Genomic DNA, 22,561 nt, shown 5'->3' with positions numbered 1-22,561 from the left:
TCACTATTCCCTTTATAGTGCACTATATTCAGTCATTATGTAGTGTTGTCCAAATTCTTGGTGAATTATGTTACAAGTGTTTCAATTAAAATAATTTTTTTTTTATTAAATTACCAAACTAAAATGTAATTTTGTGATAATTTAATCATACAATTTTAAGAATTATAGTAGTGTGCCGATTTTTTCATGATTTGTTTTTAACCATATATGACATATATATATATAAGTACATAAAGGGGTATTTCAGGTTCAATATAAGTGAAGCTCAATCGACAGCATTTGTGACTATGTTAAGTTAGTAGAACATTTCTAAAACTTTGAGTAAACTCTACTTAATCTATTTAATTACTTTGAACGTTCAGGTTTACAGTGCGGGGCTGGACTGGGATTTTCGCTGTCCTTTTCTGCATTTCGCGGCGCCATTTTGTGGTCCATTCTGCATAACGCGGTGGCTCATTTGAGCTTATCGCGTCCCATTCGGGCCATTTCGCGGCCATTGACCGGCCCGCTCGGTTTTCCCAATGGCCAGTCCTCCCCTGATCAGCCCCAAAGTGCGTCGGCCCACCGAGAAAATGCCCGGTATGCCAGATTACCAGTCCAGCCCTGTTTGTGACATAATGTTGATTACCACAAAACATAATTTTGACTCCTCCCTTAACTTGCATTGAACCCAGAATATTCCTGTAAGCATAATTGTTGTCATATCATGCAGCTGGGACATTGACTGGTTCCCCAGGCCAATGACATTTACTAGATTCTGACTCGGATCGTGCACCGCCGACACTATTCCATTGCATTCTGGGAGACACAAGTCCTGACTCCGGGAGCGTTTGTCTCTTTAGGAGGGTGTATAGTTGTGAAAGAAATGGATTTGAAGGTCCCACAGTCCCCGGGGACAGTATGGGCGATGTTTCAGTGCATATCTGTGTTTTTCTTGGTATGAAAATGAGAACCATTCCACAGGCGAAGGCATTTTAAAATTTTAATATTGCATTACTTATTTAAGTGTGTTCGCTTGTGTGCTGGTTTGTTTGAAATAAAGAGTGTTTTGCATATAGTCTGTGTGATGTTTAAAGAAAGAGGCCATTATTAAGTATGCATGTTTCTCATATATGCGTGTTGTTTTTTAGCCATATTCTGTGAAGAACAAGATGTTTTATTGGAGTTTGATCGCAGTATTTAAACGAGGTGACCTTTCTGTAGATGAACCCGTTTGTTTTGTTCTATTACATCAGCGAGAACTAATAAAACCAATATTTCTCATGCAGTCCTCTCGTTTAGATGTCCACATTTAAAATCAAAAACATTTAGTCATTAAAACAGGGTGGAATTCATCACAACTTGCTAATCAGATATTGGCCGCGGACCGATTTAATAAAGTTTAATGATCCCAGATGAGGAAAACCCCGCTTGAAATGAAAAATCATTTTATATGAACTTTATATTAGAAATAAGAAATCATCTCTTTATTATCTCAGGTGTTTCTCCTATACAGCAGTGAGATTGAACGGAGAGAGAATACTGAAATCTGTTGCTTCTCAGAGGAGGAAAAGACCCCAGAAATCTCACACGTGTGTCCTCTAGTGTTTGACAAGAGATCTCAACAATGTCTCAAACTCTGCTCTGAAAGTCTGCAATCAAAACTCAGAGATCCCATGTTTTCAGCCATCTTGGATTTCTTTTATTACTTATTTTCCATTCATTTTCTCCATCGGGATTTCATCAAATCCTCCATAAAATTGTTGAACCAAACCAATCAGCTCCGAGGTTTGATTTGAAGCAAAAAAGTATTGAAAATTGGACAAAAAGACAAAGATACAAGACTGTGTACTTACTGTCTTTCATGGGGGAACGAACAATAATCACATTGACGTAACCAGAATAAAAACTATCGTTTTAAAGTTGTTGATAAGTATATAAGCTGTATATTAGATTTGTATTTCTATTTTCAAAATATTCAGATAATTGTAAATAGATAAGTAGTTTGAGAGTGAAGGGAAACAGACTCAATTGCTACGTTCATAGAAGTGGGCGGTCGCTGCAGAGCACTTTTACCACACTTTGTTCGCCGCTATTCTCTGATTGGTTGATCTCTTCAGGATCATGGTTAGTGTAGTTCGACTCCAGGAATTCCACTATTAAACAATTGTATTTTTTAAGTTGATTGTATTGTATTTTTCAACTGTGTTAATTTGAAATAACACAGACATCTGACAGCCAGGAAACTTTAGCATTTGCTCACAATGTAATCTCATTGCTGTCTATGAGAAACGATTGAGATATTAAAGGGACAGCTCACCCAAAATTGATAATTCAGTCATTGTTTACTCACTCCTGTGTTGTTGTAACGCTATATGACTTTCTGTCTTTTTCTGAACACAAAGGGAGAAATTGTGAGTAAATGTTGTGCTCAGTGATGTCATACAATGGCAGTTTATGGTGACACCTCTTCAAGCTTCAAAAGAGCACAAAAGTATCATTCAGAAGTCGAATTAATTATTCATGAGACTCTTGATTGTTATGAAAGTATACGATAAGCTTTAATAAGAAACAAACTGAAATCAAATGTATTATTTTGTGAACATTTTCACTGACTGTTGATTTGACGTTGACAAACAGAGAACAGAACTTACAAACATGTCTGAAGAGTTTGTAGTCCAAGAATTGATGCATTTCTATGCCCAGCCTTATTTATTTTGAGTATTCAGAAATCAAACAGAAACATAGAGGAGGCTACAGGCAACCATAGTCACACTATGTTCTCAACTAATATAAGATATCTTTCCTATGGTATTAAGAGTTTTTGTGCTAACCAGTATATTAAAGCCAACATCTCATGAGCGGATGAGCCGGTAAAAAACGATTCGATTTTGGCTGAGAATGTTACACCTACTAAATGTTTTTGGGGAAGCCTCACTGTCAGGTCTGTCACAAATACTCACTTGTTCAGAATGGAGAAGAGTTGACAGACATTCCCACTACTCTATCTCTCTCTTTGATTGAGGATTCTGGTTAAAAAAAATAAGACTGGGCATAGAAATGCATCAATTCTTGGACTACAAACAATCAAGCTGTAATTCCACAATCTGCGAGCAATGCATTAAAACGATCTATCTTTTTTGATAATCAACAAAGCAGTCAACACTGCAAGTGCGCGACATTGGAGCAATGTAATTTGATCACCTTTCATACCGTGGCACTCCATCATAACAATACAGCACCAAGAAAGGCAGACGTACAAATAACATTTTTGCCTTATGTGCAACCAGATCTGCTCAGCTTCAGGGTGAAAAGAAACACTTAAACCGCTGCATCTCATCACCCTACAGCAGTTTTAATAAATATGTAATGTACATAAACAATAATGATATATTAATACGATTATATCAATAATATACTTAAAATATAAATATTGTCATTTAGAGCATATATTTGCAGAACATGACAACTGGTCAACATGACACAAAAGATGTCATGTTTTCAGACCTCCAATAATGCAAAGAAAACAAGTTCATATTCATTTATAAATAACACAATACTAATGTTTTAACTTAGAGTTCAGAAATCAATATTTGCCGGAATGATCCTGATTTTCAATCACAGCTTTCATGTGTCTTGGCACGCTCTCTGCCAGTCTTTCACATTGTAGTTGGGTGACTTTATGCAACTCCTGCCGCAAAAATTCAAGCATCTCGGCTAACCATTAGACGACCAGGTGGAGGATCGGTAATGATCTGGGGGTGCTTCAGTGAGGCTGGAATCGGGCAGATTTATACATTGTTTACCTTTAAAAGTCTAGAAACTGTTACTCTTTGGCTCTTTTAAAACATTGTTTTGTCCAGTGCAACACAGCAACATTGACTTAATCAATGGCATTGGTTTGGGGCGGGACTATCTGAGTTTTCCAACCAATGGCAGATAACCTCCAAAGAATAAACTAATATTTAATTTTCATTTGTACATTTGCTAAGTTAACAAGTTAAAATTCTCTCTTTCTCTTTCTCTCTCTCTCTCTCTCTCTCTCTCTCTCTCTCTCCCCAGGCCTCCAGGGTTAGCGGGAAGTCCAGTGCTTTCGGACATCTCTCTCATCCGTCTGTCTCCGGGGGGTGGCGGAGAGACCACCTTCCTCCCGCCTCACTCTTACGTCTCGCCTCATATGGAGCATTACCTGCGCTCGGCACATGGCAGTCCCACACTCTCCATGATCTCGGCCGCTCGTGGATTGAGTCCAGCTGACGGTGAGGAATCCAAACCTAAATTTAAAGGAATATTCCAGGTTCATTACAAATAAGGCTTAAAGGAAAGGAGGGACGAGTCAAAATTATTTTCTGTGGTAATCAACATTATGCCAGAATATTCCTTTAACTTGGCAGACTAAAAGCCACTCACTATTTTAACTATTTTACATTTTAAGTTAATTAACTTTATTGAGATTTTCACTTAATCACAATTACATTAAGGTTTTACTGTGGTTGTGAATGAGGCCAGTCAATAAACATAAAAATAGACACTGTTTTTAAAGTATAGCCACAAGACATAACATTATACATGCTAACATGATTTTAGTGTGCCAAAATCGCTCACTGGGATTACAGGGTTTGCGGCGTTATGTAATCATGGCAACGAAGTTGTAATATTAGATATAACTTTACACAGATAAGGTTAGTAAGTAGAGGTAGACCGATATATCGGTTTTACCGATTAATCAGTGCTCTTTAGAATTATTAGTTTTCTGCAAAAATCTATGCTGATATCTGCCGTTTGTTTTTATTCCCCCATGTTCCTTTGATAATTATGTTTTTTAAATTAAAGCGAGGGCATGCAAAGAAAATGTGGCTATATGGAAACGTCCCTCATCAGCACATTCATCGTGTCTCCAACATCATATACTGTAAATAATAATACAAACATATAGGCTACAAAAAGCTTTACAGATCACTGTAATGGTCTGCACTTACATAGCGCTTTTTTAACCTTAGAAGTTACCAAAGTGCTTTACACTGTGTCCCAATCACCCATTCACACACATTCACACACCAATGGCCGCAGAGCTGCTATGTAAGGTGCTAGCCTGCCATTGGGAGCAACTTTGGGTTCAGTGTCTTGCCCAAGGACACTTCGGCATGTGGAGTCATGTGGGCCGGGAATTGAACCGCCAACCCTGCGACTGGCAGCCGACCCGCTCTACCACAGCCGCCATGGATCGGTAATGGAGCAAAGTCTCCGTCATTTCAAAATAAAAGTCCCCGGTGTGTTTCAGGCTTGTTTAGTGTTATAAGTCCCACCTTATGCACCCAATATTCTTTTTTTCTGATTTTTATTTGGATTTTGGTTGAAAATAAACTACATCTGGGATTTTATTCATTTTGGACTCTGGCCTCTATGTCTGTGTCAACTAAGAAAATGTTCTGTGAATCGATTTTGAAAAATGTCTGCCGATTAATCGGTTATCGGCCTTTTCCAAAACCTTAGTTATTGTTATTGGCAAATCCACTATCGGTTGAACTCTATTAGTAAGCGATTTTATCACACTAAAATCATGTTAACATGTATAATATTTACATCTTCCAGCTTAACTTTCAAAACATGTGTATTCCCATTAACCTCTATTGTATATCCTGAAGTGTAATGTGAATTTGGCATTTTTTATATATAATTGAGGGACAAGAAAATTAATATTTTTTCATGCAAATAGTTTTTTTTGTCACAAATGCAAAAAGAGGGATGAGTCAATTATTAATATGTTTTTGGAAATAACAATTATGCCACAAATGCTGTCGAACGAGCTACACTGTTAGCCAAAACGTGGCTACTGTGACGCTACTGCTAAATGTTGTTAAGATTGTTGCATAGTGGAAGTACTTTTAGTAAGTTACTATTTAACACAGGCTGCCAAAAAGACTAAAACACACCTCTCAAACCAGACCAGACGTTGCCACAAGGTAGATGTGTTAACGCTCTTTACTGGGTTACAGTAGAAGTGAAAGTTTAAACACGCAAGCGTTATTTGATCCTCAATACAGGGTTTGGAAATTCAACATTTAACTGGCTTTATTTCAAGACTTTGAATTTTGAATCCCTTCGTTTTAAATTTCATCATCATGTGCAAATATTCTCTGCGGACACTAAGTGATTCCGGCACATGCAAATATTACCTTTTAAAAAAGCCAATTTCAATGAAACTTTTAACTTTTCCGTCCTGTGATTTGTCCTTTGGGGGATGTTAAGGAAACCCAAGCAGAATTCCCTAATTTCATTCCCGGTCTGATGACAGCCCTCTCTTCAGAGCTGAATTACAATTACAGGTCGTTCGCAAGCCGAACGTTTGACGTATAAATCACTCCTCCAGGTGTGTCAGCTGTAATGTGTTTGCACCTTTAAACTTAAATAAGCAGCGTGCAGGCGATCACAACAGCGATACAGACGTAAAAGAGCACAGAGGAAAGAGTAATGGGGCTGTTTGGGACCAAACAAGTGCCGGTAGATGTGGCCTTGAAGGGTTTCCAGATATATCTGAGCCTGGCAAATAGACTGCAGCGTTCAAAACACAGTGTTGGATCATATTTTAGGACCGTATTTATTTTCAAAAGTTGGAATATATAGAAATGAAAGACTTTGGAATAGTATCTATGACTTTTTTGGTTTCTTTTAGTTGGCAGAAAGGGAGACATGATGGCTGAAAACTCTTTTAAATCTCTCTATTACCTTACAGTGGCTCATGAGCATCTGAAGGAGCGAGGGCTGTTTGGTTTGCCCCCTCCTCCTCCCGGTGCGACCCCAGCGGAGTATTACCACCTCCTGACCGGACACATGAACCCGTACGGGGAGCTGTTCATGCAGGGCGCAGGGGCGGCTGCAGCTCACCTGCCTGACTACTTCACACCTGTGGACGGTGAGTCGCCTGACCGAAGAGTTGATTTATAGGAATCATTTGGGTTGTCACTTAATGTCGGTGGACGAATCCAGCCCAAGAATTACAGTCAATTTGTTACACATACCCAGAAGTTCATGTGCCTGAAAAAGTAATCCCAACATTCCTTTTTATATGTAACTGATTTACATATGCATAGAAGAAAATTATTTGTATATCATCATGTTATGATAATCCAGATATAATTTCATGATTATAGTTAGTAGTCACTCACAAAAAAAGTACTGTGGAGGTGCGGATGAATGGTATCAGATGGTAAATGGTCTGCACTTATATAGCGCCTTTTTAACCTTAACGGTATTCAAAGCGCTTTACACTGTGACTCATTCACCCATTCACACACACATTCATACACCAATGGCCGCAGAGCTGCTATGCAAGGTGCTAGCCTGCCATTGGGAGCAACTTGGGGTTCAGTGTCTTTCCCAAGGACACTTCGGCATGTGGAGTCATGTGGGCCGGGATTCGAACCACCAACCCTGCGATTAGTGGCCAACCCGCTCTACCAACTGAGCCACAGCCGCCTTTTTTTTTTTCCTTCCCTTTTTCTCCCCAATTTGGAATGGCCAATTCCCAATGCGCTCTGAGTCCTTGTGGTGGCGTAGTGACTCGCCTCAATCCGGGTGGTGGAGGACGAATCTCGGATGCCTCCGTGTCTGAGACCGTCAATCCACGCATCTTATCACGTGACTTGTCGAGTGTGTTACCGTGGAGACGTAGCGTGTGTGGAGGCTTCATGCCATTCTCCACGGCATCCACGCACAACTCACCACACGCCCCACCGAGAGCGAGAACTACATTATAGCGACCACGAGGAGGTTACCCCATGTGACTCTACCCTCCCTAGCAACCGGGACAATTTGGTTGCTTTGGAGACCTGACTGGAGTCACTCAGCACACCCTGGATTCAAACTCGTGACTCCACGGGTGGAGTACTATGGTACTTTTATATATCATGGTGCTGAATGATTAAAATATGTATATTCTATGGTCTTAATTGTTGCTTTAAAAGACTACCATGGTATTAATGTGGTGCATACCCAATAAATCAACAGATTATCGTGGTATAATGTTAATAAAAACGTGGTATTGTCATGGCACAAGTCAGAAAAATCATAGTATTACTATGGTACATTTCCCAAAAACATGGTATTACTGTGATATATGTCTGATTTTAGTTGTGTAATTCGTAATCTGTACCGATTTACAGTTCCAAAATAATCTACCTAGCACTGAGATTTGTCCAGATTTTAGATTTTTGTGGATTTGGATCAAAGACACTGAAGCATCTCAATATTATTGGCTGATTTATTTTCCAGCGCTTTGTTTAACTGTCTTTACACAACATTTTCTTTTTGACTAAAGATGATCTGTCCATAATACAATCAGTCAGAGTACAAATAGTGTGACGAAACGGCATCATATGATATTCCAGAGAAATTTAATTTCTCAGATGGTAATATACAGTAGCTCTCATTTCTCCTTCAAATAATCACACTCGAAAAACAAAAACAGTCTTAAAGTGTCTGACTCATGTAGGATCTCTGTCTCGTCCATTCACGCTCCTTATGACAGATCTGAAGTGTGGCGTCCAGACGTGTGAGCGCACAGATCTCGGGCTTTGCTAAAGCAACAGGTTGAATAGGCTCATTAAGCCAAGTTGACAGCGCATGCTTTGATCCGCGCGTTGCTGTTGGTTTCCGTCAACATGTTTTTGGTTCAATACTTACCTGAAGTCAGAAAAAGTGAGAGAGAATTGATCAATACAAAAGGAGAGGAAATAGAGCAAATTGTAAACACATTTTCTTTGGTAGTATGCAGGTATACAGTACACAGAATCGGCACCCAGAAAGTTTGACCGATTTTTGTGGAGTTGGAACAGTAGCGGTTCTAGCTTGTTTGGTGCCCTTAGGCGAAAACCGCTTTAACATGCCTCCAAAGGGGTATTGTTGGTATGAGAACGTCCCCAAAGGGGGGCGTGTGCCGCCTCGTGCAGCCCCCCGCAACATAACGCCCTGGGTGACTGCCCATGTCGCCCATGCCTAAATCCGCCACTGAGTTGGAACGACCATGTTCTGCCATTAACGGCAGGCAAATTCAACCACAAAACCACCAAATCACCAAACACACGCATGCCCTGATGTGCAATTCCAGACACACAACAGTAATTTATAAAGATGCCAGCAAGACATATATGTTGTGGCTTAAAATAGGTGCTAATTATATGTTAGCATTTCTTTCATATCTTTAGCGTCCCTCGGTGTTGAGTCCTGAGGCGGCTCTTTACACTAAAGATGTGTTCGGTGCCAGCGTACTACAACATGCCTGAACATGACAGCAAACCCTTAGCTCATGCTAAGAGGAATGACTCTCGCAGCAAATCTGAGGGGTTATTTATTAGCACAGTGGTCAGTAGGGAATAGATACACACACACACACGCACACAAATAAATTAGTTGTTTAATCCTGCTTGTGTTGGCATTATTTGTGATGAAATCTTTATGGATGTCCGGTTGCCAGAGTCTCACACACACACACACACACACACACACACTGGGTCTATTAGCACCAGCGCTAATGCTTAGCACCTGTTGAGTTTGCTGCAGTTATTGTTGTAATTCTCTTCTGAAGTAGCAAAAAGCCTCGAGCTAACATCCCGAAATGTACTCCACGCAAGTACGTGAACGATAATTCTTCTAGCAACCTCAATTTCACGTGTCAGAGCATAAATCAGAACACAAAGTGTTCTTACATTCTTGCAGGAGGCGCTAGGGCAGGATATTCGCATAAAGAGTCTTCTTCTACATTCAGTTTTCACTTTCTGGTCATTTACTGTTATAGCGGAGCCAAATAACACAATAACGCACGCACAATGTGTGTTTTCAGTGGCAAGGTGCTCTTGTCATGAATTGACATTTGCATCTGTGTTTACGTACTCCACATTGTAGACAGACTTAATTCAGGGACTCTTAGTCAGTATTACAGAGAATTGTACACATCTTTGTGCACATGCTCACAAATGCACACAAACACACTTAATATTCACACACATTCCTTTCTGAGCCAGAATCAGCCCAGTAAATTACCCTCATTAAACAAAGCCAAGTCTGCAATAGTTGATTGTTATCTAGGTAATTACAGTAATTTATTGGCCAAGATTAATTATCCCAAATCAAATCAAAATGAGGTCACGCTGAGTTTGAGATGAAGACGATTAAGACAATCCACTTAACAAGTTTATTTATCACTGAACCGGTTCAGTTTTTAATATACTGAGTTTTAAATGTAATATTTTATTCAGTTGCAAAGATCTTTATTGGCATAATTGTTTTATACACAATATTGCCAAAGCATCAATACAAATAACAAATAAGCAGAAAAAAAACGTAACCAAAAATACATTTATAGAATAAAATACAGTATAATAATCAAACATTTAAATCAAATTATAAACGAAACAAAATCTAATTAAACGGTGGTAGACTGATGTGGGTTTTTAATGGCCGGCAATGAGAGTGCAGGTGACCATGTGGCAATTAAAAGAGAGAGTCTGTAGATTAAACATTTATCGTTACTTAAATACATAATGCGTAAATTACATTTTTGTTTAAATTCTGCAATTATTTCTATTTTTTATTTGCTACTATTAACTGTTGTAAATATACATATATTGGCAAGTAAAAGTATGTGCACCCTTTGGAATTAGCTGGAATTTCTGCATTATTTGGTCATAAAATGTGATTAAACTAACAACACACAAACAATTATAATCTTGTATGTCTTTACTGAACACATCCCACTAAACATTCACAGTGCTGTGGAAAAAGTAAGTGAACACTTTGATATAATAACTGGTTGATCCTTCTTTGGCAGCAATAACCTCAATCAAGTGTTTCCGGTAGATGCAGATTAGACACAACATTCAGAAGAAATATCAGACCAATCTTCCACACAGAACTGCTTCAGATCAGACATATTCTTGGGATGTCTGGTGTGAACATCTCTCTTGAGGTCATTCCACAGCATCTCTATTGGGTTAAGATCTGGACTCCAAAAGATGGATTTTCTTTTTCTGTAGTGGATTTACTTCTTTGTTTAGGGTCATTGTTCTGCCGCATCACCCAACTTCTACTGAGCTTCAGCTGGCACACAGGCACACTGACATTATCCTGTAGGATATCTTGATAAACTTGGGAATTAATTTTTCCCTCGATGATGGCAAACGGTCCAGGCCCAGAAGCAGCAAAACAGCCCCAAATCAAGATGCTCCTCCACCATACTTCACCTCTGGGATTTTTTCATGATGTAGTTGGTTCCCTTTTTATGCCATAATTAGTGCTGCGTGTTCTTCCCAAACTATTCAATCTTAGTTTCATCAGTCCACAAAGCATTTTCCCAGTAGTGTTGTGGAGTGTCAAGGTGGTCTTTGGCAAACTTCAAATGCACAGCAATGTTTTTGTTGGAAAGCAACGCTTCCTTCATGATGTCCTGCCATGAACATCATACCTGTTTAATGTTTTCTGTACAGTAGACTCATGAACAGAGATGTTAACCAGTTCCAATGTTCCAAAGGTTCTTGTTTACCTCATTAAGCATTCTGGATGGCCACTTCTAGAGAGAGTACCTATAGTACTAAACCATCTCCATTTATAGACAGTTTGTCTAACTGTGGACAGATGAATATCTAACGGCCACTTCTAGTGAGAGTACCTATAGTACTAAATCATCTCCATTTACAGACAGTTTGTCTAACTGTGAACAGATGAATATCTAACGGTCACTTCTAGAGAGAGTACCTATAGTACTAAACCATCTCCATTTATAGACAGTTTGTCTAACTGTGGACAGATGAATATCTAACGGCCACTTCTAGAGAGAGTACCTATAGTACTAAACCATCTCCATTTATAGACAGTTTGTCTAACTGTGAACAGATGAATATCTAACGGTCACTTCTAGAGAGAGTACCTATAGTACTAAACCATCTCCATTTATAGACAGTTTGTCTAACTGTGAACAGATGAATATCTAACGGTCACTTCTAGAGAGAGTACCTATAGTACTAAACCATCTCCATTTATAGACAGTTTGTCTAACTGTGGACAGATGAATATCTAACGGCCACTTCTAGTGAGAGTACCTATAGTACTAAATCATCTCCATTTATAGACAGTTTGTCTCACTGTGAACAGATGAATATCTAACGGCCACTTCTAGTGAGAGAGTACCTATAGTACTAAATCATCTCCATTTATAGACAGTTTGTCTAACTGTGGACAGATGAATATCTAATGGCCACTTCTAGTGAGAGTACCTATAGTACTAAATCATCTCCATTTACAGACAGTTTGTCTAACTGTGAACAGATGAATATCTAACGGTCACTTCTAGAGAGAGTACCTATAGTACTAAACCATCTCCATTTATAGACAGTTTGTCTAACTGTGGACAGATGAATATCTAACGGCCACTTCTAGAGAGAGTACCTATAGTACTAAACCATCTCCATTTATAGACAGTTTGTCTAACTGTGAACAGATGAATATCTAACGGTCACTTCTAGAGAGAGTACCTATAGTACTAAACCATCTCCATTTATAGACAGTTTGTCTAACTGTGAACAGATGAATATCTAACGGCCACTTCTAGAGAGAGTACCTATAGTACTAAACCATCTCCATTTATAGACAGTTTGTCTAACTGTGAACAGATGAATATCTAACGGTCACTTCTAGAGAGAGTACCTATAGTACTAAACCATCTCCATTTATAGACAGTTTGTCTAACTGTGGACAGATGAATATCTAACGGCCACTTCTAGTGAGAGTACCTATAGTACTAAATCATCTCCATTTATAGACAGTTTGTCTCACTGTGAACAGATGAATATCTAAACTCTTCCAGATAATTTTGTATCCCTTCCCAGTTTTACGCAAAGGAACAATTCTTGATCGTAGGTCTTCTGAGATCTCTTTCGGTCCACGTCAGCAGATGCTTCTTGTGAATTAACAAACTCAAAATGTTTGAGTGCTTTTTATAAGTAAAAGTAGCTCTAACCCACACCAAAAATCACATTTAATTGATTGGATGCCAGGTTTACCAACTCAAGAATCTAATTAGCTTTTGTTGTTTTTCCATCCTATATTGTGAATGTTTGAATGATGTGTTCAGTATGTACAATAATGTGTTATTAGTAAAAAAAAAAAAGATTGTGTTTGTTCATTATTGTAACTTAGTTGAAGATCAAATTTATACATAAATGCAGGTAATTCCAAAGGGTTCACATATTTTTGTATTAAGTAAATAGAGTCCATTTTTATTATTTTAAAGTGTCATCTGTTTGTGTGTTCCACAGTGTCTCGGTTCCCTAGTCCTCGTTTGACACCCCGGTTGAGTCGGAAGCGAGCGCTGTCCATCTCTCCTCTCTCAGATGCCAGTATCGACCTTCAGACTATGATCCGCACCTCGCCCAATTCTCTGGTGGCCTACATCAATAACTCCCGATCCAGTTCAGCCGCTAGCAGCTCATACGGACACTTGTCTGTTGGAGGCATCAGGTAAAAACAGGATAAACCTGGATTTACTGACAGCATTTACAGTATTCTGTCAGAACAGATACCAGCTCTGCTCTGGTCCTGATGATCCACAGATCTGGGTTGAATGTTGAGGTCCATGCTTATCTCTTCTTCTTGTTCTCTTTCAGTCCGTCTTTTCCCTTCCATCCCTCCATTAATCCAGTGGCGTATCAGCAGCTGTTGTCTCAGCAGAGAGGTCTCAGTGCGTTCTGTCCCACGCCGCCACTCATACAACCATCACCAACATTCTCCACCAGACAGCACGGCATCAACATCTCCAGCCTCACCTCACCCACCACCAATGACACTGAGACCAAGGTAACACAACACCTTACCACAAACACAACACACAATCTCACATGTCCACCAACACAACTAATCACACATTAGCACAACTAAACACAACACCATTTACAACAACCAAACACATCAACACAAACTGACTAAACCAATCACAAACACACTGACACAAACAAAAACAACACCATTCACAACAACACAACTCCAAACACAACATACCAACACAACCAAACATAAACACACTAACAAAACAAAACAACATCACCAACACAATCAAACACAACACGGCAACACAATCAAACACAACACCAAACACAACACAGCAACACAACACCAAACACAACACCACCAACACAATCAAACACAACACAGCAACACAATCAAACACAACACCAACACAACACCAAACACAACACACAAACACAACACAATCACACACAACACAGCAACAAAATCAAACACAACACCAAAACAACATCACAAACACAAACACAACCAAACACAACACGGCAACACAATCAAACACAACACCAAACACAACACAGCAACACAACACACAAACACAACACCACCAACACAATCAAACACAACACAGCAACACAATCAAACACAACACCAACACAATACCAAACACAACACACAAATACAACACAATCACACACAACACAGCAACAAAATCTAACACAACACACCAAAACAACATCACAAACACAAACACAACCAAACACAACACGGCAACACAATCAAACACAACACCAAACACAACACAGCAACACAACACACAAACACAACACCACCAACACAATCAAACACAACACAGCAACACAATCAAACACAACACCAACACAATACCAAACACAACACACAAACACAACACAATCACACACAACACAGCAACAAAATCAAACACAACACCAAAACAACATCACAAACACAACCAAACACAACACGGCAACACAATCAAACACAACACCAAACACAACAAAGCAACACAACACACAAACACAACACCACCAACACAACCAAACACAACACCAACACAACACAGCAACACAACCAAACACAACACCAAAAACAACATCACCAACACAATCAAACACAACACAGCAACACAATCACACACAACACAGCAACAAAATCAAACACAACACCAAAACAACATCACAAACACAAACACAACCAAACACAACACGGCAACACAATCAAACACAACACAGCAACACAACACACAAACACAACACCACCAACACAATCAAACACAACACAGCAACACAATCAAACACAACACCAACACAATACCAAACACAACACACAAACACAACACGGCAACACAATCAAACACAACACCAACACAATACCAAACACAAACACAACCAAACACAACACGGCAACACAATCAAACACAACACCAAACACAACACAGCAACACAACACACAAACACAACACCACCAACACAATCAAACACAACACGGCAACACAATCAAACACAACACCAAACACAACACAGCAACACAACACACAAACACAACACCACCAACACAATCAAACACAACACAGCAACACAATCAAACACAACACCAACACAATACCAAACACAACACACAAACACAATCACACACAACACAGCAACAAAATCAAACACAACACAACACCAAACACAACCAAACACAACACCAAAAACAACATCACCAACACAATCAAACATAAACACACTGGCAAAACCAACAAAACAAACACACCACACCAACACAACCAAATGCAACACACTTAACTATACCAACACATACAAACACATCAACACACATCAAAAAATTCAACCACAAACATGTGTACAAACACCTACAGACCATGTAACTGAACTACACACATATACAGAAACACGAGAACATTGGCACAAAGACAGTTAGTATGGCAGGAGACCAGACGATTGAAGCCTCACACACATTTTGAGCCCTCAGAGATTTGTATGTAACTTGTGTCAGACATAAAACCCTTGACTAAACCATTTGACACCAGGTCAGACCTCTTCTGATCAGAACCAGATTTCTCTGTGGTGTGCCATTGTCACGTTTAAACGAACAGAACCACACAGCATTTCCAAACCACACATTGACTATGTCAGCACTCTCAAGCCGAGCTGAGCATCGGAGGAGGGGGGAGTTGCTTAATGCTCTGTTCAAATGTCACATGTATTCAAAGTCATTCACTGTAGATCATTTTCACTGTGGCTTCGTTAGAAAAAGTCTGAATTGTTTAGTCTGTAGGGATTTATTGTTCCCGGTAGATGTCTGTTTCTCTCTAATTCTCTTTTCTTTCACTCTTTAGAACATGAGTGGTGACTCTGCGGTAAGCAGCACCATGAACCCCCTGAACAACAAGAGGTCAAAGTTCAAGAATGAATTGGATGAGCCACGACCAGCATCGCCATGCTCTCCGGTAAGACCATTACAACATTCTCATGAAACTTGTCAAGAAAAGTGTCCAGGCCAAGTGTCCAAATTAAATAATATTTTGTTTAAAGAAAATGAATCCTACATTTAAGTCCGTCAAGAATTTTTGCATTGTGACATTGCTTTTAGGACACTAAAACACATTTTAGCCACCCAGTTCTCATTACCGTAATTTTCAATGATGCTTCAATGATGATTTATTATTCCCATTGTTTTCAGTTATTATTCTCATTACCGTAACATGTTTGAATGTTTCACTTTTATTAATCCCATTGTTTTCAATGATGATTTTCATTACTGTAATACGTTTGGATGTTTCACCATTACTATTCCCACTGAATTCAGTGATGATTCTCATTACCGTAACATGTCCGGATGTTTACTTTTATTATTCTCGCTGTTTTCAATTATGATTCTCATTACCATAACATGTCCGGATGTTTATTTTTACTATTTCCATTGTTTTCAGTGATGATTCTCATTACCATAACATGTCCGGATGTTTATTTTTACTATTCTCATTGTTTTCAGTGATGATTCTCATTACCATAACATGTCCGGATGTTTATTTTTACTATTCCCATTGTTTTCACTGATGATGCTCATTACCGTAACGTGTCCGGAAGTTTAACTTTACTATTTCCATTGTTTTCACTGATGATTCTCATTACCATAACATGTCCGGATGTTTACCTTTACTATTCTCATTGTTTTCAATTATGATTCTCATTACCGTAACGTGTCCGGATGTTTACTTTTACTATTTCCATTTTCAATTATTATTCTTATTAACGTAACACATTTGTTTGTTTCACTTATACTATTTCTATTGTTTTCACTGATGATTATCATTACCGTAACATGTCTGGATGTTTTCTTTTACTATTTCCATTGTTTACACTGATGATTCTCATTACCGTAACATGTCCGGATGTTTACTTTTATCATTCCCATTGAATTCAGTGATGATTCTCATTACCGTAATGTGTCCTGAGTTTTACTTTTACTTTCCCCATTTTCAATGACTATTCTTATTACCATAACACGTTTGTATGTTTCACTTTTACTATTCCCATTGTTTTCAATTATTATTCTCATTACTGTAAAAATTTTACTGTATTACAATAAAAAAAGTTGCTGTTCTACAATGATTTTCTTAAATAAAATCTGTGAAATATAAAATATAGTACCAAAGGAGTACTACTATGATGTATAAATACTTTAATTTACACATTTCATTTAAATAATATATAAATATATTTTTTATGCTGCACTAATAAGGATATTATAATGACCACCTTTTTCTTGCATTAAGGTAATGGGAATTGGGGGCTAAAATGTGCACAACTGTCATGAAAATTATGTCACGATGCAGAAATGGCCCTAAAAATAAATGTAATTTTAAGTGGACAAAATATTATTTCTCATTTGTTGTGGTAAAATACAATCCAGATATTTTCATGACAGGTTTCATGAGAATCACCCTGTGGCTCTGTTCCAAAACTAGTGACTTAAAATCAATCAGTCAAAATCTGTCACAAGGTTTCATTTCAGTTAGGATGCTGCCTAAGATGGCAGCTGGCTATGTAGACAGCAAGGCAGCTCACTAGGTTTTTGGAGCAGAGCTTGTGTGTCCGTGCATCATGTTATTCTGAAAAACCAGTGGATTTCACTTTTCCGAAACGCTCCACACTGATCAATGACGGGCCTGTAGGCCCCCAGGGGCAGCGGCGGTCCCCTGACCCCGTTCTTCACACGCACACCGCAAGAAAAACTCCAGCTGATAAGAGCTTTACATACGTCTGCTCGTTCCTCCCGCGGCCGTGTAAACTGTGCCAGAGCACTTCATTTTAATGAAATATTGGCTGGCCGTTATTGTCACCTGAGAGTGTATTTTCCACACTCTCTCTCTCGTGCGCTGCTCATCTTTTGACAAATCTGCGGCTGCTCTTGTCGGTGAGGCCGGTTGGTTTTGATGCATGGGGAATAACGCGGCGGCTGTCGTCTAGGGGCCAACACAATTGATGAAGATAGCTCACAGCACTGAGATAAACATGCTGCAGTCAGCATGCGCCATGTGTGTGTGTGTGTGTGTGTGTGTGTGTGTGTTACACTGACTGACTATGTTTCCCACAGCAGTGCAGCGGTCCAATCCTTCTAAAAACACCACACACATGTCCCTACAAGCACACAATGAATGTTTAATACTCCTATCCTGGCCGAGTTAATAATCTAATATCCACCAGTGTTGGGAAGACTACTCAAAGGTGTTTCAGGGTCAAACAAATAAGACATTGACTAAGAAATTCACACATTTCAACCAAAGTTTTGACACTAAAAAGGTAAAGTCCTATTCTCCTTACAAATCATGCGAGTCTGCACTTCTTAGTAAAAAAAGTTGGCACATTGGTAAGAATGCTGGGTAAGGTGTTTACATGCAGCACAAAATCCCCTTTTTGATTAGTAAATAGTATGTGTATTATTTTTTTTTAAACTAAATAGTTTTCCTAAAAATTTTTCTCCAAAAAATAAATAAATACCAAGCAAAAGAAAATCTGATTTTTTTTTCATCAAATAGTTTATTATGTTTTGAGATGTTACAGACATTACGTCAGTAATTAGCATAATTTATTCAGATTCAAAGTAATGTCCAGCATCATCCAATCACAGCCAACCACGTTAAACTAAAATGATCCATTATAAATGTTGAATCTATGTACTGATGATCATCGTCCCATGTGTGTCAAACATGTTGAGTGATCCAAACATCATCTGCAGCTGAAACTGAACTTATGATCAGATTTTAGGAGTGAACGCACTTAACTGTATATAGAGCTATAGGATGCTCCCTTGCTCCCTATTTAGTGCATGACTTAACCTCCAGTGTGCTGTCTGTCTGCACTGGTCTCAGAACAGTTATATAGAGCTATAGGATGCTCCCTTGCTCCCTATTTAGTGCATGACTTAACCTCCAGTGTGCTGTCTGTCTGCACTGGTCTCAGAACACCTATAGGATGCTCCCTTGCTCCCTATTTAGTGCATTACTTAACCTCCAGTGTGCTGTCTGTCTGCACTGGTCTCAGAACAGTTATAGGAGAGTTATAGGATGCTCCCTTGCTCCCTATTTAGTGCATGACTTAACCTCCAGTGTGCTGTCTGTCTGCCCTGGTCTCAGAACAGTTTGAAGTGCACCTTATTTTTATCTTTACTCCATATAAAGCCTCTGAAAGCAAAATTTTCCTGTTTTGGATGCATGTATTTATTCTCAACTTGATTGTAGAGCGGAGGAGGGCATGACCGGGATGGAACAACACATGCCCGGTCCCCAATCAGCCTGATGGGAGTGCGCACCTTCTCCTTTCCCTTAATACCCTTACACTGGTGCTGAAACTTGGGAAGGAGGAGGCGAGAACCGGCTTGATGATATAAATAATAGTTTTAATATAAAACTTAAACCAAAAGACACAAACATAAACACACAGAGCAGCTGCCTGTAATTCTCTCTCTCGAACTGTCGTCACCGGCCGCCTTTATCCCTCGTGCGCCCCCATCAGGCTGATTGGGGACCGTGCATGTGTTGTTCCAGCCCGGCCACGCCCTCCTCCGCTCTACAGTGATAATGTACAGTAAATATAGGATATTTTAACGGAAACTGAGCATGCATTCCACGAATGTGGTCATTGTGTTTAACAGCGTGCCGTTTTGTGATAAATCGCTCAAATTTGAAAAATGGCATATCGGATGAAACTAGAGGCTCGAATCTTTTGACTCAACAGTTTTAATCTAAAAACGTATTTAGGTGTCTAACCAGATGTAGTTTTTTGGCATGTTGTTTGGTCACATGATTCTGTACACCAAAAGGTGAACCCTTTACTGACAGATCTAAAATATCAAATACAACGTCCACGCGTGTGGGCTCGGGGTCGCACAAGGTTACACCGTTTATGACACGCCCCAGAAAATGTCAAACATAATAAAAGAGGTATTTTCAGTCGTTGTCTTTATGACTCATTTTTTATGTATTTTGGAAAATAAATAATAGATGCGTTTGGGTCTGTTCATTTTATTAACAAGCTATTCATTCTGTTAACGAACGCTGAAAAGTGTTTATGCTGTAACGCTGCTGTTTACCATCAGGATCATCTGGGCGGTGCACTGGACCTGAAGGAAGACCTGGACGACTGCAAACAGGAAGCAGAGGTTGTGTACGAGACAAACTGCCACTGGGAGGGCTGCAGCAAAGAGTACGACACACAAGAGCAGCTGGTGCATGTAAGTGTGTGTGAGAGGTAACAGGACAGTTATGGGACCTCCTAACAGAAGCTGGATGGGGGTAAAACACAGGTGATGGTTTCAGATGATCTAAACACCAGCGCTCAGTACAGTTACATGCAATTTTACAGTTCAATTTAATTCGGACTGCAGCAACAATTCGTCTTTTTAAAATGTCATCTAAACCTGAAATCGAATCTTTTTTTGTGATGTTTGACTAACAGACCTAGATTATGTGATTGTAGCTCGGCTTCACCCAGCGTGTACACACATACACAATCGGCCTCGGTGTTGTGCACTTGCTCTGAAAGACTGTGGTGATTACGCAACATGTATTTAAATATATATATTCGCCTACACATTGTGTCATGTACTGTATACTTGGACAGAGAGATGAAGACGGTAGCTCGTCTACACAAAACCCGCTGTAACTCCATTATAACTGCGCATGTAAACGTACCGAGTGTGTGTTTTGCAGTGTGACTACTTTATAAACATAAAAGCTAGAAATGCTGATGCCAATCAACCATATCGTTTGTCGTCTGTGGTGCGGCACTATCTGTTTGGTGGTCCAATTGCAGACAATGTTCGGGAAACTGGACTAGAGTGTTGGCTATCAACATTAATGGCACTGTTTTAAGTGTACAAGAGTACAAGCGTAACGCGCAAGGCAATTTTTGAAGTCATAAGTGCAAAGTCAATGGGCATGGTCATGAAGTTTTGGTATTTTCGTCCAAGCATGCACTAAGTAGAGGCACAAGTTTGTTTGGTAAAATCATGCACGCAACACACACGACTCCACATGCCGAAGTGTCCTTGGGCAAGACACTGAACCCCAAGTTGCTCCCAATGGCAGGCTAGCACCTTGCATAGCAGCTCTGTCGTCATTGGTGTGTGTGTGTGTGTGTGTGTGTGTGTGTGTGTGTGTGTGTGTGTGTGTGTGTGTGAATGAGTTACAGTGTAAAGCGCTTTCAATACCGCTAAGGTTAAAAAGGCACTATATAAGTGCAGACCATTTATCATTTGACAAACGCTCTATTTATATAAATGGAATATGCGATTCTCGTCAGAATTTGGATATATGCTCCTTTAAATTATAGAGAATGCAAGTATTATTAATTATTTTTATCTACTGACACACAAATCATGGCTAGTATTAACAGTGATTGTATCGGAACGTACTTCACTTTTACCGATCGATTTTGAAAAAACATATTCAATTATTGAAACATGAACAAATTTAACCAAATATCCAAATCAAATTAGCAAAGTGTTAAAAACAAAATCATACCAAATCCAAACATTTTACTCTATCCAACTTCTTCCACCGGCCCCTTTTGCCACAGCATTGAAAAACAAAATCATAAATACAATTGTACATATAAACATAATGCTAATAATTGAAAAATAAGCCATAAACTTTAGATACTTTAAAACAATCTCATAATTATAATTTGTTCTTCTCAAAACAGCCATGACAGTGATTGTCAGGGACTTAATTTGATGTTCCACTATGTTTTTAGAGTTTGGGCATTCAGCTTATTACCACCTGCTGGTGGAATCTCCAAACTGCAAATGCAGGAATTGATTTTAGACTTTGCGCTGAGTTACGAGGTGGTATTGAAACGTCTTAGCGCGATGACCAAATTCTTAGGAAAATAGCAAACTGCTGTTTGTGCCACTTCATTAACATGCAATACATCCACAGTGGTGCAAACACTCCCACCCATGGCCATTTGTGCTTTCCGCTGGCATTAAAAATTGCACTTAGAATTAGCACTCTCGCGAAAATTGGTTAGGATGTTGCGCACAGTTGTAGCGGTTTGTGCTGCACATTGTGCACTCACGAAAATAGATCCCAAAGTCTGGTCCAGTTTGCAGGTTATTCTGGCCAAGAATCGCCTCTTTAGATTGACATGTATAGTGACCGACAACAGTTAGCATTTTTAAGTGATGTTGAGGTGCAGGTATATTTTAAATTGGATATGAGCAGAATGGCTGAATATGCATATTTAGTTCACTTGTTGTTAAG

At 39.2% G+C, this 22,561-nt stretch overlaps 1 protein-coding gene across 1 annotated transcript in view; it reads left to right on the top strand.

Moving 5' to 3' along the window:
- LOC127625860 (zinc finger protein GLI2-like) overlaps positions 1-22,561 on the top strand; it is a 102,032-nt gene that overhangs the window by 66,479 nt on the left and 12,992 nt on the right. The window contains exons 4-9 of the mRNA XM_052101278.1: positions 4,042-4,238; positions 6,713-6,892; positions 13,287-13,488; positions 13,635-13,824; positions 16,133-16,243; positions 20,395-20,529. Of these exons, the coding sequence (XP_051957238.1) occupies positions 4,042-4,238; positions 6,713-6,892; positions 13,287-13,488; positions 13,635-13,824; positions 16,133-16,243; positions 20,395-20,529 (1,015 nt within the window). The remainder of the gene's footprint in view (positions 1-4,041; positions 4,239-6,712; positions 6,893-13,286; positions 13,489-13,634; positions 13,825-16,132; positions 16,244-20,394; positions 20,530-22,561) is intronic.

Source organism: Xyrauchen texanus, chromosome 32 (assembly GCF_025860055.1).
Source record: "Xyrauchen texanus isolate HMW12.3.18 chromosome 32, RBS_HiC_50CHRs, whole genome shotgun sequence".
NCBI classification, from domain to species: domain Eukaryota; kingdom Metazoa; phylum Chordata; class Actinopteri; order Cypriniformes; family Catostomidae; genus Xyrauchen; species Xyrauchen texanus.
Note: the sequence above shows the minus strand (reverse complement) of the source record. Positions and strands in the feature narration are given on the sequence as shown.